This window comes from Cherax quadricarinatus, chromosome 74 (genome assembly GCF_038502225.1).
Source record: "Cherax quadricarinatus isolate ZL_2023a chromosome 74, ASM3850222v1, whole genome shotgun sequence".
In the NCBI taxonomy this organism is placed as follows: domain Eukaryota; kingdom Metazoa; phylum Arthropoda; class Malacostraca; order Decapoda; family Parastacidae; genus Cherax; species Cherax quadricarinatus.
This window is the reverse complement of record NC_091365.1, coordinates 4,892,514-4,908,812: the sequence shown is the minus strand read 5'-3', so window position 1 is coordinate 4,908,812 and position 16,299 is coordinate 4,892,514. Positions and strand designations below refer to the sequence as shown.

At 40.7% G+C, this 16,299-nt stretch overlaps 1 protein-coding gene across 10 annotated transcripts in view; it reads right to left on the bottom strand.

Moving 5' to 3' along the window:
- Positions 1–10,886, bottom strand: part of LOC128700176 (ipis-1) — a 41,249-nt gene extending 30,363 nt beyond the window's left edge. For 2 of the 10 annotated variants that reach the window (XM_070100710.1, XM_070100714.1), the window contains exons 1-2: positions 8,341–8,466; positions 2,369–2,516 (exon numbers count right to left, since the gene is read on the bottom strand). In XM_070100710.1, the coding sequence (XP_069956811.1) occupies positions 2,369–2,470 (102 nt within the window). In that variant the 5' untranslated portion in view covers positions 2,471–2,516; positions 8,341–8,466. Of the gene's footprint in view, positions 1–2,368; positions 2,517–4,211; positions 4,391–8,340; positions 8,467–10,623 lie in introns of those variants that run through there. The other 8 variants (XM_070100713.1, XM_070100709.1, XM_070100715.1 and 5 more) reach the window with 8 other exon arrangements.
- Between the last annotated feature and the right edge of the window lie 5,413 nt (positions 10,887–16,299).

Genomic DNA, 16,299 nt, shown 5'->3' with positions numbered 1-16,299 from the left:
GACTTTTTGGTGTTAAACTAGGCACTACCTGGAATACAAGCAAGAAAGATACATACATGATAATATTCACCTGGAAAATCCTAGAGACTAGTCCCAAATTTGCACACAAAAATCACTGCCTACAAAAGCAAGACTGGGCAGATGCAACATCCCCCCCAATGAAAAGCAGGGGCACCATGAGTACACTAAGAGGCAATGCAATAAGTGTCAGGGGCACAAGACTGTTCAACTGCCTCCTTCCCAGCACAGATAAGGGGGACTACAAATAGACCCCAGGCTGTCTTCAAGAAGGCACTGGACAGATACCTAAAGTCAGTACCTGACCAGCCGGGCAGTGATTCATATCCCGGTATGCATGTGGCCAACAGTAACAGCCTAGTTGAGCAGGCTCTGATCTACTACAAGGCCTGGCCACAGACTGGGCAGCGAAGGTGTTAATCCCCAAAACCTTCACCAGGTATATTCCAGGTATATACACATTACTAGGTATGATAACTGTACTTATGAGTACCTGTACCCAAATAAACTTGCCTCTCTTTAACTGGTGCCTTGATGCCAGTGAACCTCTTCTGATTCGAGGGACTGGAACTACCTCTCATTTCTTGGATTAAACCTGATTACCTCCAATTCCCTAGGCACTTTCTCAGGAAGAATAAAAAGGCACAATACAAGACTGGAACAACACACAAATAACCCATACAGAGGAGAAACTTACAATGATGTTTCAGTCCAACTTGGACCATTTACAAAGTCACACCGATTTTGTAAATGGTCCAAGTCGTAAGCTTCTCTCTCCTATGTGGGGGTTATCTGTGCATTTAACCAAGAATATAATACACTAGTAATAATCTACAGCACAACTAATGCAGGATACAGGTTAGAGTATGTAGGAGAGAGGAAGATTATTTCCCAGTAAAAGTAGGCCTTAGACAAGGATGTGTGATGTCACCGTGGTTGTTCAATATACAGTGGACCCCCGCATAACGATTACCTCCGAATGCGACCAATTATGTAAGTGTATTTATGTAAGTGCGTTTGTACGTGTATGTTTGGGGGTCTGAAATGGACTAATCTACTTCACAATATTTCTTATGGGAACAAATTCGGTCAGTACTGGCACCTGAACATACTTCTGGAGTGAAAAAATATCGTTAACCGGGGGTCCACTGTATTTATAGATGGGGTTGTAAGAGAAGTGAATGCGAGCATCTTGGCAAGAGGTGTCGAGTTAAAAGATAAAGAATCAAACACAAAGTGGGAGTTGTCACAGTTGCTCTTTGCTGATGACACTGTGCTTTTGGGAGATTCTGCAGAGAAGTTGCAGAGGTTGGTGGATGAATTTGGCAGGGTAAGTAAAAGGAGAAAATAAAGTGAATATAGGAAAGAGCAAGGTTATGAGGATAACAAAAAGATTAGGCGACGAAAGACTGGATATCAGGTTGGAGGGAGAGAGTATGGAGGAGGTGAATGTATTCAGATATTTAGGAGTGGACGTGTCAGCAAATGGGTCTGTGAAGGATGAGGCGAATCATAGAATTGATGAAGGGAAAAGGGTAAGTGGTGCACTTTAGAGTCTGTGGAGACTCCTAAGCGCACCAAAGAAAGCACCGTGGAAGCAAAGAGGGAAATGTATGCGAGTATAGTTGTACCAACACTCTTGTATGGGTGTGAAGCATGGGTGATGAATGTTGCAATGAGGAGAAGGCTGGAGGCAGTGGAGATGTCATGTCTGAGGGCAATGTGTGGTGTGAATATAATGCAGAGAATTCGTAGTTTGGAAATAAAGAGAAGGTGTGGGATTAACAGAACTATTATCCAGAGTCCAGAGCTGAGGAGGGGTTGTTGAAGTGGTTTGGACATGTAGAGAGAATGCAACAAAATAGAATGACTTTGAGAATGTATAAATCTGTAGTGGAGGGAAAATGGTTTAGGGGTCGGCCTAGGAAGGGTTGGAGGGAGGGGGTAAAGGAAGTTTTGTGTGTGACGGGCTTGAACTTCCAGCAAGCATGCGTGAGCATATTTGATAGGAGTGAATGGAGACAAATGGTTTTCAATACTTGATGTACTGTTGGAGTGTGAGCAAAGTAACATTTATGAAGTGATTCAGAGAAACTGGCAGGCCAGACTTGAGTCCTAGAGATGGGAAATACAGTGTCTACACTTTGAAGGAGGGGTGTTAATGTTGCAGTTTTATAACTGTAGTGTAAAACACCCCTCTGGCAAGACAGTGATGGAGTGAATGATGATGAAAGTTTTTCTTTTTCGGGCCACCCTGCCTTGGTGGGAATCGGCCGATGTGTTAATAAAAAATATAAAAAATTATTACTTTATAATTAATTGTTCTGTCACTGTCATACACACAACTCACCACATATAGATCACGTGTAAAGTTGTTCTGACTAACAGCAAGCTTGACAACTTCATCATGGTGTGGATACTGTGGAAAGGTTGGGAGTTGCTTTCTTGCCATTACTGGTCCCACAGCTACTAAAACCACAATAACACCCAACAGCAGCCTGTAGTGAACAGATACACATTAATTTTTGGTGATGTTTAAGCAGAGCATTTTATCATTATAGTTTGAAAACATGGTAATACAGTGCAGTATTACTGTCAAGCATTTTAATTTTACTCATATTAATATGTACAGTATTATAATACAATCAAAATCTCTACTGTACATAGTTTAGAGGTACACTGTAAATGGCTTGATTACATTAGGGTGATCAGCAACATATGGTACAATAATCTCTAATTCAGAATTATGCATGAAAAGTTGTTCAAATTTAAGAATAATATTCTGAAAAATAATTTCCAGAGTATGCCAAGAAACTTAGGTTGATTTGGAATGCAAAAAAAAAGATTTAAAAGTTTAGGTTAAAGTTCACTCTGACATCCCTCTTTCCTTTCTCTCCCTCCTCCCCCCTCCCTCAGTCTCTTTTTCTCCCTCTCTCCTCTCCCCTCATTTTCCTCATTCCCTCTCTATCCTTCTTTCTTCATTCCTCTCCATCTTCCTTTTTTACACTAATTGCCCCTGCCCACCTAGCAGTAAATAGGTACCTGAAAATCAGCCAACTGTTATGGCTACTATACCTTACATGAGCTGCAGTAAGATAAATACTTGGCCTCTAAACTCAACAGTGTGAAAATAGAGTAGACAAAGATGCCACCATCCTGAAATCTCCAACCCTTCAAGGGAGATAGATGCCTTGATCCTGGTGAAGGAATGTATTCAAGGAATTGGATGGATTCTCCTGTTCCTTACATAGAAACATTTCCTCTCATTTCCCAAGCACTGTATGACTGAGTGTTTAGAGCTTTCAAGTGATCACTAGTAGTTTGAATAATTCGTTGCTAATCAATACAGTTACATTGAGATATTTAGGACAAAATGGAAATAAGTCATTTTTTTTACTTTTTGGGGTTATTCTGGGTAATCTACATACATGCTGCTATGTATGATAATCTATAACTGTATTTGTGTGTACCTGTACCTGAATAAGCTTACAACTGACCACAGGATGCAAGTGCTGTATTCAACTTTGATACCATAATCAGATTGTTGCGTATATTATTAATGGGAAGCTCTAAAATTGTGGGTGTCATATAGTACATACTTGGGTAGATTTTATTCGATTTATCAACTCGAGAGTTAGTAACTATGGCTTATTTCCATTGGGGTTCTTTAGTCCTTTCCTTCAGGATGCGACCCCAGAACAGTTAGCTAACACCCAGATACCTACTTACTGCTAATTATTACAATCAGAACTAAGCGCTAATCCCACAAGAGTCATACAACGCTGTACCTACTGCCAAGCAGTCAGTTGGTTTTCAGTTTCACTCCTTGGGAACCAAACCCCTCTTTACCAGTCACTCAGTGTATAGGCTGAGGCTGCTGGCAATTTAAGAAATGAGCACCCCAAATAGAGAAATAAAGATTTTATCCAAGGAAGAGTAGAGTAGCTACAATTCCTTGGATCAAGATCCCCGGTGCCCTGTGGCCTGGTGGCTAAAGCTCTCGCCTTGCATGGCGAGTTCAGGGTTCGATTCCCGGCGAGGGTAGAAACATTAGGGGTTTCTTTACACCGGTTGTCTATGTTCACCCATCAGTAATACAGTGGACCCCGCCTCACAAACACATCGCGTTACATTAAATCTGCCATACGAAGCATTTGCATGCAAAAAATTTTGCCTCATGATAAAAAACTCGCCTTACGTGATTCATCCGGGACGCATCCCATGTGTGGCCTAAGCACCAGCGTTTACAAGCCAGCCAGTGTGGTCGCATCTACGCATACATTCGGTACATTTCACATTATCCCAGTGTTTTTAGTGCTTATAACTGCAAAATAAGTCACCATGGACCCCAAGAAAGCTTCTAGTGCCATCCCTGTGGTAAAAAGGGTGAGAATTAGTATGGAATTGAAAAAAGAGATTAAGGAAATGTGTGCAAAGTGGGTTGAACTGCAAACCTTTACGGATGAAAATCACCCTGACAGCTACTGCAAGCCATGTTGGCAACCTGTACAATGACAATGTTATGGCCCATTTTAGGAAAGTCTTAAAGGAACGGGAGGTACAGAACTCTATGGACAGATTTGTTGTGCGACAGAGGTCCAGTGACTCTCAAGCTGGTCCTAGTGGCATTAAAAGAAGAAGGGAAGTAACCCTGGAAAAGGACTTGCTATCTCAAGTCCTAATGGAAGGGGATTCCCCTACTAAACAATAACTTCCACACTCTCCCCTCCTCCCATCCCATCAGTCATCACCAGATCTTCAATAAAGGTAAGTGTCATGTATTCTATTCTTAGTAGAGCAGTAATTGTGCATGTCTTCTTCAGTTTGTGTGTATTAAAATTAATATTTCATGTGGTAAAATTTTTTTTTTTATACTTTGGGGTGTCAGGAATGGATTAATTTGCTTTCCATTATTTATGGGGAAAATTAATTCGGCTAACGATAATTTCGGTTCACGATGAGCTCTCAGGAATGTATTAATATCGTAAGGCGGGGGTCCAGTGTAATGGGTACCTGGGAGTTAGTCGGCTGGTGTGGGTTGCATCCTGGAACAAAACTGACCTAATTTGCCCGAAATGCTCTGCATAACAAGTGGCTTTCTATACAGTAGTATGTTATTGATGTCAACTAAGACTGTATACCTTGTACATGTACTTTCAGAAATAAAATTTATTATTATTATTATAAGAGGCGGTAATCACAGGCTGCAGCTGTCGTCATTTCCGTAGAGATAAGGAGAACACAGCCACTGCTGCCTAGGTTATAGCTGTATAGTCCTTGTGGCTTAGTGCTTCTTTTTGATTATAATAATAATAATGCCTAGGTTATTGATAAGACATTAAACTGCATCTTCTAAGTTACCTCTCATCTTCCTGCAGCAACTTTCTTTAATGCATCAATACTGAATTATAAATATTTTCTTTTACCGCATATGAAGTCTCCAAGCAAAGTAAGGAGACTCCTCCCCCCCCCCCCCCCCCCCCCGAAAAAAAAAAAAACGTAGTCACTATCATTCGTTCAATAACTATCTTGCCAGAAGTGTGTAGATATCACAATCCAGATGACACTCCCCTCACTTCTCACACAAGTACAATAAAATTCCCACCAGTTTACATTCGTTGTAAATTTATAATAATTATATTAAATAAAATTTATTAACGACTATTTGCTTTACAAATGGCATCTTCTATAATCAAAAGGTTGATGCTAACAACAGTAGTAGCTACTCCTAATCATTACTGCAAAGCGCTAAACCCGTGTGGGCCATTTAGTCCACTAATCAGTCAAGCTTCACTAACTAATGTTACTTAGTTGATAATTCTCTCGTAAGTAGTATATCAGACTTCTTTTTTTTTTTTTGGTCCTTTATACTAATCGCATCCTTGTACTGTACCATTTTACATGAAGAATTGAGATACTTACGCAACATATGGGAATCTTTACTTAAACGTTTCGCCACAGTGGCTTCATCAGTCCAATACAAAGCAGGAAGATATAAGAAGAGGAGTAGTTGAGGTAATCAGTCCCTCAGCCTGGAATCGATTCGGTGCATCACCCTTGTAGGAAGTACAGCATAGGGCCAGAGAAGTGGCTTATATACTGCAGTCAGAGGAGTCGAAGGCTCCTCTCCTTATATCTTTCTGCTTTGTATTGGACTGATGAAGCCACTGTGTGGCGAAACGTTTATGCAAAGATTCCCATATGTTGCATAAGTGTTTCAATTTTTCGGGCTGTCGGTTTTCAAAACCATTTATCACACCATTTTGCATAAAGAGTACATGTATGCATTTTATGGATAAAAGATAAGGTGGTAAGAAGAGCAGAATGTTTAGTCAAGAAGTTCTGCATTTTACTTCGAGACTGTCTCCACATCTGCACTTTGAGATGAGCAAAGTGACTTATTTCCAAAGGACCCCAATGGAAATAAGTCATTCTGACTCTTTTGGGTTATACTAGATAATTACACACATGCTACGATGTATGATAAATCACGTAACTGTATTTATGTGTACCTATACCTAAATAAAACTTACATACTGAGTATATACCACCCGAGGAATGGTAGGCTATCAGTTTTGATACGAGATTAACTTCAGTTCCTCAGATTCAGAGCCCTTCACGGGCATTAAGACACCAGGGGCCAGGAGCTCGGACTCGACCCCTGCAACCTCAACTAGGTGAGTACCATTTACCCTGAAAAGCCTACATGAGTAACACTGTTAGTGATATTATAACTTGTTGGTTGAAGATACAGCGAAATATTAGGAGATTTGCGTAAAACTATAAGGGTGTCATTATTACTAAAAACAATCGCCAAACCCGAATGGGTTAAGGGTTATAGGCCCATGGCCGGGCTCAGAGAGTAGATATACTCTCGAAATTCTTCAAAGGTATAAATTCTTCTTCTTCACATATCCAACACATAACCAAAAAAGTATCCAAAACAGTTGGGATCCTCTCCAAGATACGATACTACGTGCCGCAAACTGCCCTTATCACACTATACCATTCACTTATATATCCATACCTCACCTATGCTATTTGTGCTTGGGGATCAACTGCAGCAACACACCTAAAGTCAATAATAACCCAACAAAAAGCTGCAGTAAGAATAATCACTAAATCCCATCCCTGGCAACACCCCCACCCCCACTCTTCATAGATCTAAACTTACTCCCTGTTCAGTACATCCACACTTATTACTGTGCAATCTACATCTACAGGACCTTAAACTCCAATATCAACCTTTACCTAAAACGCTCTCTTGATAGTTGTGACAGAACCCACAGGCATAACACCAGACACAAACATCTCTACGACATTCCCCGTGTCCGACTAAACCTTTACAAAAATTCAATGTCTGTCAAAGGCCCTAAAATCTGGAACACCCTACCTGAGAACTCTAGAACTGCAGACACATTCATCACCTTCAAAACTACCATTAGAAAATATCTTATCTCCCTGATACACCCCATCAACTAACTACACGAATACCACCTGGTGGTTCACACTTACACTCACTCACCCATTTGACCATAAACAGAAATATTAATCTCAATCTTAAAATAATGAATCCTATGATACTCCAATACTGAAACTATGTACTGTGCCAAAACAAAAGCATTCACATTGCTAAACTCACAAACTAGTATTTAGTCACTTAGCCATAATACCAACTTACCTCATAATTTGTAATATTTTAAAATAAAGAATTAAACTAAGTCTGCCCGAAATGCCTAGCCATGCTAGGCGTTCTAGTGGTACACTCTGTAATCATTATTTAACTACATGTAAACCACACAACAACCAAATTCTGTAAATTCAACATTGTAATCTTTATAGAGAATAAACTTTGAATTTGAATTTGAATTCTTCCAAGGTATATAATCAGCTTAAAAGCTAAACACGAAATAATAATAATGATTACGATAAAAGGTTAAAGAAAGGTTTTAAATAAGTATAAAATTGCAACAGGAGACAATATGAATTACACTAAAATTAATGTTCAGAAACTGATTCATTATTTAAATGCAAAAAAAAGAAGTAACATGCATGGTCTTTTTTTTAATATATCAATATTAAAATAAAAATTATTTGACGTTATCTTTATTATTAAAATGTTGGCACTTTTAAAATATTTAAATGTTTTTGCCTATTTATAGAAAATACTTTTATTTGTGCACCAATCAAGTCCAAACACAGCTGTAATTATGAAAAACGGCAAATTAGTTTGTACGTTAACAAAAATTAAATCACAAAGCCTTTATACTGCCTTAAATGCATACACTACATCGATGCGTTAAAATGGAAATAACTGCTTACAAGAAACGTCAAAATTAAAATGTAATATTTCAAGCTTGACCAAGACCACGACCACGTCTACAGCGCTAGTGAACCCAAGTTACTGAACACGCCTCCCTGGACCCAACCAGCCTGGCACATCCACTCCTCCATACTTGCCATACCTTCTATTTTACCTTATTATTTTACAATACCTGGGAATTCATGTACTCTTAATCTACCCCATATATTTACTCAAAACTGTAATAATGATTAATATACAACATTAAATGGTTCACTTTCCACTATTTTCCAACCAGGTTTGCCTAATATGACGCAACCCGTTGCCACCTCTTAACATTTCCACTGTCTATTGCAATTAAGCTAGCTAATACATCCTGCCTCATAACTACCGTATCCAAAAAACTAACTGATGTTGTTATTATTATAGCATCCCACACAGGAAGGTAAGTTTAATATACAACGGTGCAATACTTGTAGCTTAGAGCTGCACCAGCGATGGTTACTATGGCTACACGCTAACCTTCAACCAAGAGGTTCCTTTACGCCTGAAAAGGGGCTTTTCATCCAAGGAACTTAGTTTATTTAGGTACAGGTACACAAATACAATTACCATACAGAGTTTAACATGTGTAAATTACCTAGGATAACCCCTAAAAAAAAGTCAAGGTGATTTATTTCCATTGGGATCCTTCCTTTCCCTTCCTTGGATCGACCATAATTGACTCCCATTACCCAGTCGCTATATGACCCCTATGGAGTTTAGCGCTCACCCATGAATAATATCAGGCTGTCTTACGTTCAAAACTCGTAATTTATATTAATAATAATAATTTATATTATTAAATTAATGGAAAGCACTTAACCCGTAGGGGTTATGCAACGCATGAAAACTGGCAAACAATCACGTTAGATTTAAGGGAGAGATCAGATCAAGACATCACCGACATCAAGGCACTTCCCTAGAACGGTTTTTGGCACCACAACAACGAATTTCATATCTAATCGGTGGTGTCTAATGTCAATTGCATGTAAGATAACCACTACACAATCACCATTCAATGGGGGGGGGTGCCTTGACACTGGTAAATTATTATTATAATAAAAAAGAAGCGCTAAGCCACAAGGGCTATACAGTGACACTGGTAAAGAGCTCTTTGTCCAAGGAACTGAAATTCTCCGCTTTCCCTGGAGTGAAACTGCCTCAAATTATCCAAGCGTTGTATAACCTCTACGGGTTTTGTGCTTCCTGTTCAAGGGCGCGTGCCTTGAAGCTGGGCAGCTGTGGTAATTATGAAGATCAAAGTCCTTGTGCGATCCGAGCCATAATTTATTATTAAAAATGTCCGAATATGAAGTTGGTTTTGTCATGGCTATTGTTTTATACTGTCCATGTGGATAAAAGCAAACGTAAGCTAACGAAATCGAACTTAAAATGTCGTTATCTGAACTTAACCTTACTCCATCAGCGGTAGATATGGGACTAATGCGCCTTTATTATTAAAATCAAGGGGGAAGCACTAAACCCGTAGGATTATATAGCGCCTGTGGGGAGATGTGGAAGGTATTCAGGTTTAATTCAGGGAACTGGAGCACATATCCAATTCCCAAGATCAAGAGCCCCTCACCAGCATCATGGGACCTTCCTTGAGGAATTGCGCCTTTATTTACATTCGATTCGCCTACATATTTTTTTTTAATACAAGCATGTTATCTACCCCAGCACAAATTAGTTATAGTGGGAACTTACTTTGGGAGACATTAGCAAAAATATTATTATTTTGGGATGTACAGCACGCCAGGGCCTCTCAACGGTTGACATTAACGTTCCTGGCCAATCAGTGAATATAAAGAAACACGATGGGAATTTTAAAGAAAAGCACGCCATTCCCATATCTAAAACTGGCAGAGTAAGGTTAAGTTACATTAGGTAATATTAGGATGGGTTTCTTGAAGTTACATCTGCATAACATAAAACAAATGACAAAGTCAACCTGATATTGCACATTTACAAGAATAAATTATAACCAGATTCACATAAGGATCAGGTCTATAATTATTAAAATAACAATTTGTACCTATTGAAAGCATGTTTGAATTTTAAAAATAAAATAATGCGCGAGTTCTCAGGACCTGATATCCATATTAGCCAGAGTGAGGCAAGATTATCATCACCAAATAAAGCGCTAAACCGACAAGGGTCATGCAGCGCTGTGTTTCTGGAACCCATGACAACTCCGCCCACCACAGCCATCACATTATTCAAGACTTGAACACTCTTATATTCATAGAACTTAAACTCACGTGGGTCATACAGCGGCTGGCAATGGTGATAATCAGGTTCAATTCAAGGAAATTCAGGACACTTCCATTTTTTTTGTATCAAGAGCCCTTTCACCCTTAACACGTATTTCTTCACCTGAGTGAGGAAGATAGCGCTCCAACATGCCAGGAATAACGCTGAGGGTACCAGTGACTCATGCATGACGTATAAACACCTGTCATGAGGGTGTTAGCTGCAGCAGTGAGGTAAAGCAGGCAGCAGCAGCAACAGCAGCAGGTGTCGATGTATACTGGTGTCAGCTGACTGACAAGTGTCAACAGAGGGAGCTGCCTGTCCATTACCACACCTTGGACTCTTGATCCAAGGAATAGGAGCTACCTTTCTTTTCCTTGGGTCAAAAATCATTGCCTCCCATTCCCCAGGTGCTTCACAACCTCTTTGGGTTTAGCGCTTCCCTGTGAATATATTAATTACATCACAAAAACGGACTACCTGAACACCTGCAGAGAGTAACAGTGAAGTGTAACTGTTATATATTGATGGGGAAGAACTTCATCTGTACAGCGCCTGGGAAATGGGAGATAATCAGGTTTGATTCGAGGATGCGGAGGGAAGCTCAAACTAATAGCCCCTCAAGGAAGGTTCCTTGATGCTGGTGAGGGGCTCTTGATCTAGGGAATTGGATCTGTGCTCCAGTTCCCTGAATAAAACCTGAATACCTTCCACATCCCCCCACAGGCACTGTATAATCCTACGGGTTTAGCGCCTCTTCTTGATTATAATAATAATGAAACTCATAAGCTTATATCAAGAGCCCTTCACCATCAAAAAGGGCACAACGCACTCCTTGACTAGGTCAAACTCTTGGTTCTAGTTCGAAAGAGTTAACATTTTTTATCAGATTACCATTATTATTATTATTATTATTATTATTATTATTATTATTATTATTATTATTATTATTATTATATTAATGTAGTAATACTGAAACGTAGATTAGTATTTGACCAACATTTGCAATAACAGCTACAAACGTTATGACGTTTCAAAAATAAAAAAAAAACATGTTAATCCTAAGTCGGTGTTAATGTCAAGGACTGCAAACTTTAGCATTCTGCATAACCAGGGGATTTCTATAGTCATATTTCCTCACAAACAGAACACAAAGAGTAGTAATTAACAGAGTAAAATCCGAGGCAGCTACGGTGAAAAGCTCTGTTCCACAAGGTACAGTACTCTGCCCCATCTTGTTTCTCATCCTCATATCGGACATAGACAAGGATGTCAGCCACAGCACCGTGTCTTCCTTTGCAGATGACACCCGAATTTGCATTACAGTGTCTTCCTTTGAAGACACTGCAAGACTTCAGGCGGACATCAACCAAATCTTGAAATGGGCTGCAGAAAACAATATGAAGTTCAATGATGAGAAATTTCAATTACTCTGATATGGAAAATGTGAGGAAATTAAAACTTCATCGGAGTATAAACCAAATTCCAACCACACAATAGAGCGAGAAACTAATGTCAAAGTCCTGGGAGTGATCATCTCAGAGGATCTCACCTTCAAGGATCATAACATTGTATCAATCACATCTACTAGAAAAATGACAGGATGGATAATGAGAACCTTCAAAACCAGGGATGCCAAGCCCAAGATGACACTCTTCAGGTTGCTTGTTCTATCTAGGCTGGAATATTGCTGCACACTAACAGCACCTGCCTTAAAGCAGGTGAAATTGCTGACCTAAAAAATGTACAGAGAACTTTTACGGCGCACTTAACTGTGGTAAACCATCTCATTTACTGGGAACGCTTGAAGTTCCTAAACCTGTACTCCCTGGAATGCAGGAGGGAGAGATACATGATTATATACACCTGCAAAATCCTAAAGGGACCAGTACCGAACTTGCACAGGAAAATCACTCCCTACGAAAGCAAACGACTCGGCAGACGGTGCAACATCCCCCCAATGAAAAGCAGGGGTGTCACTAGCACGATGAGAAACAACACAGTAAGTGTCAGGGGCCCAAGACTGTTCAACTGCCTCCCAGCATACATCAGAGGGATTACCAATAGACCCTTGGCTGTCTTCAAGTAGGCACTGGACAGGCACCTAAAGTCAGTACCTGACCACCCGGGCTGTGGTTCGTACGTTGAATTACGTGCGGCCAGTTGTATCAGCCTGGGTGATCAGGCCCTGATCCACCATGAGGCCTGGTCACAGATCGGGCTGCGGGGGGCGTTGACTCCCGGAATTCTTTCCAGGGATACTCCAGGTATATCAATAATGGCAGTTATTCCAGAATTATTTGAAAGTTATATTTTATAAAAATAGTTTTCATTTATCAATGAGGAAACACTAAACCTGTAATAGTTACGTAGCACCTATGGAATGATAGGCAGTCAGGCCTAATTAGAATGAGATCATGTTCATTGGCTCATTTGGGAGCAGCTTCAACTCTCACTGAGGGACTAGTGTTCCAGCCTTGGACAAGTGGCAACCTTGTGTATTTTTCCTTATAGTATGTATTTACTACCTCCGTTAACCTAGCAGTAAGTAGGTACCTGGGCGTTAGATTCATGTGGGGGTTGCACCCTGGGGGAGAGGATTAAAGGAACCCAATGGAAACCAAGTCTGATAACATGGCTTATTGGGTTAACATGGGTTACTGGTTATCTAGGGAAATAATCCGAACCAAATTTTTTGGAAAGTGATAGACCCGTAGGAATTATAGAGGGTCTTTGAAATAGAAAGTAATGATATTAGAACTGGGTAGCTTAATTTCTTGTTACATAGCACCCCTCCCAAATTACATTATTATTATGGGGGAGTGCTAAACCCATAGGGATTATACAGCACTTGGGGAAGGATGGAAGGCATTCAGGCTTAATTCAGAGAACTGGAGTTCAGCTCCAATTCCCTAGATCAAGAGCCCCTCACGAGCATCAAGGAACCTCCCTTGAGGGGTCAAATTATTACAGTAGTATGTAGCTTCATATTTACAAGAAACTGCAAAATACGTATGCATCAGTTTTTAATCAAAGGTGTTATTATATATTCAAAGTGCAAAATCCATGGGGGTCATATAATGCCTGGGAGTAATGCGAGGCTTTCATGTTTGATCCAGGAAACAGCAGCACTGGTCAAATTCCTTAGAGCAAAAACCCTCTTTGACTGGCATGGAGGGAGTTTACCTGGAGAGAGTTCCGGGGGTCAACGCCCCCGCGGCCCGGTCTGTGACCAGGCCTCCTGGTGGATCAGAGCCTGATCAACCAGGTTGTTATTGCTGGCTGCACGCAAACCAACGTACGAGCCACAGCCCGGCTGGTCAGGAACCGACTTTAGGTGCTTGTCCAGTGCCAGCTTGAAGACTGCCAGGGGTCTGTTGGTAATCCCCCTTATGTATGCTGGGAGGCAGTTGAAGAGTCTCGGGCCCCTGACACTTATTGTATAGTCTCTTAACGTGCTAGTGACACCCCTGCTTTTCATTGGGGGGATGTTGCATCGTCTGCCAAGTCTTTTGCTTTCGTAGTGAGTGATTTTCGTGTGCAAGTTCGGTACTAGTCCCTCTAGGATTTTCCAGGTGTATATAATCATGTATCTCTCCCGCCTGCATTCCAGAGAATACAGTTTTAGGAACCTCAAGCGCTCCCAGTAATTGAGGTGTTTTATCTCCGTTATGCGCGCCGTGAAGGTTCTCTGTACATTTTCTAGGTCAGCAATTTCACCTGCCTTGAAAGGTGCTGTTAGTGTGCAGCAATATTCCAGCCTAGATAGAACAAGTGACCTGAAGAGTGTCATCATGGGCTTGGCCTCCCTAATTTTGAAGGTTCTCATTATCCATCCAGTCATTTTTCTAGCAGATGCGATTGATACAATGTTATGGTCCTTGAAGGTGAGATCCTCCGACATGATCACTCCCAGGTCTTTGACGTTGGTGTTTCGCTCTGTTTTGTGGCCAGAATTTGTTTTGTACTCTGATGAAGATTTAATTTCCTCGTGTTTACCATATCTGAGTAATTGAAATTTCTCATCGTTGAACTTCATATTGTTTTCTGCAGCCCACTGAAAGATTCGGTTGATGTCCGCCTGGAGCCTTGTAGTGTCTGCAATGGAAGACACTGTCATGCAGATTCGGGTGTCATCTGCAAAGGAAGACACGGTGCTGTGGCTGACAACCTTGTCTATGTCGGATATGAGGATGAGGAACAAGATGGGAGCGAGTACTGTGCCTTGTGGAACAGAGCTTTTCACCGTAGCTGCCTCGGACTTTACTCTGTTGACGACTACTCTGTGTTCTGTTAGTGAGGAAATTATAGATCCATCGACCGACTTTTCCTGTTATTCCTTTAGCACGCATTTTGTGCGCTATTACGCCATGGTCACACTTGTCGAAGGCTTTTGCAAAGTCTGTATATATTACATCTGCATTCTTTTTATCTTCTAGTGCATTTAGGACCTTGTCGTAGTGATCCAATAGTTGAAACAGACAGGAGCGACCTGTTCTAAACCCATGTTGCCCTGGGTTGTGTAACTGATGGGTTTCTAGATGGGTGGTGATCTTGCTTCTTAGGACCCTTTCAAAGATTTTTATGATATGGGATGTTAGTGCTATCGGTCTGTAATTCTTTGCTGTTGCTTTACTGCCCCCTTTGTGGAGTGGGGCTATGTCTGTTGTTTTCAGTAACTGTGGGACGACCCCCGTGTCCATGCTCCCTCTCCATAGGATGGTAAAGGCTCGTGATAGGGCTTCTTGAAGTTCTTGATGAACACGGAGTTCCATGAGTCTGGCCCTGGGGCAGAGTGCATGGGCATGTCATTTATCGCCTGTTCGAAGTCATTTGGCGTCAGGATAACATCGGATAGGCTTGTGTTAACCAAATTTTGTGGCTCTCTCATAAAAAATTCATTTTGATCTTCGACTCTCAGTCTGGTTAGCGGCTTGCTAAAAACTGAGTCATATTGGGACTTGAGTAGCTCACTCATTTCCTTGCTGTCATCTGTGTAGGACCCATCTTGTTTAAGTAGGGGCCCAATACTGGACGTTGTTCTCGACTTTGATTTGGCATAGGAGAAGAAATACTTTGGGTTTCTTTCGATTTCATTTATGGCTTTTAGTTCTTCCAGCGAATCCTGACTCCTATAAGATTCCTTTAGCTTGAGTTCGATGCTTGCTATTTCTCTGACCAGTGTCTCCCTACGCATTTCAGATATATTGACCTCTTTTAGCCGCTCTGTTATTCTTTTCCGTCGCCTGTAAAGGGAGCGCATACATCGAGTGCCACCAAGTTAATCTGTTCTAGGGATAAGTTGGGGTCTGTGTTGCTTAGTATATCTTCCCAGCTTATATCGGTTAGGACTTGGTTTACTTGGTCCCACTTTATGTTTTTGTTATTGAAGTTGAATTTGGTGAATGCTCCCTCGTGACTAGTCTCATTATGTCGGTCTGGGGCTCCACGCATACATGTCTGAACCTCAATTATGTTGTGATCTGAGTATATTGTTTTTGATATGGTGACATTTCTTATCAGATCATCATTGTTAGTGAAGATGAGGTCTAGTGTATTCTCCATTCTAGTAGGCTCTATTATTTGCTGGTTTAAATTGAATTTTGTGCAGAGATTTAAAAGCTCGTGTGAGTGTGAGTTTTCATCAGAGCTGCCTCCTGGTGTTATTACTGCAACAATATTAT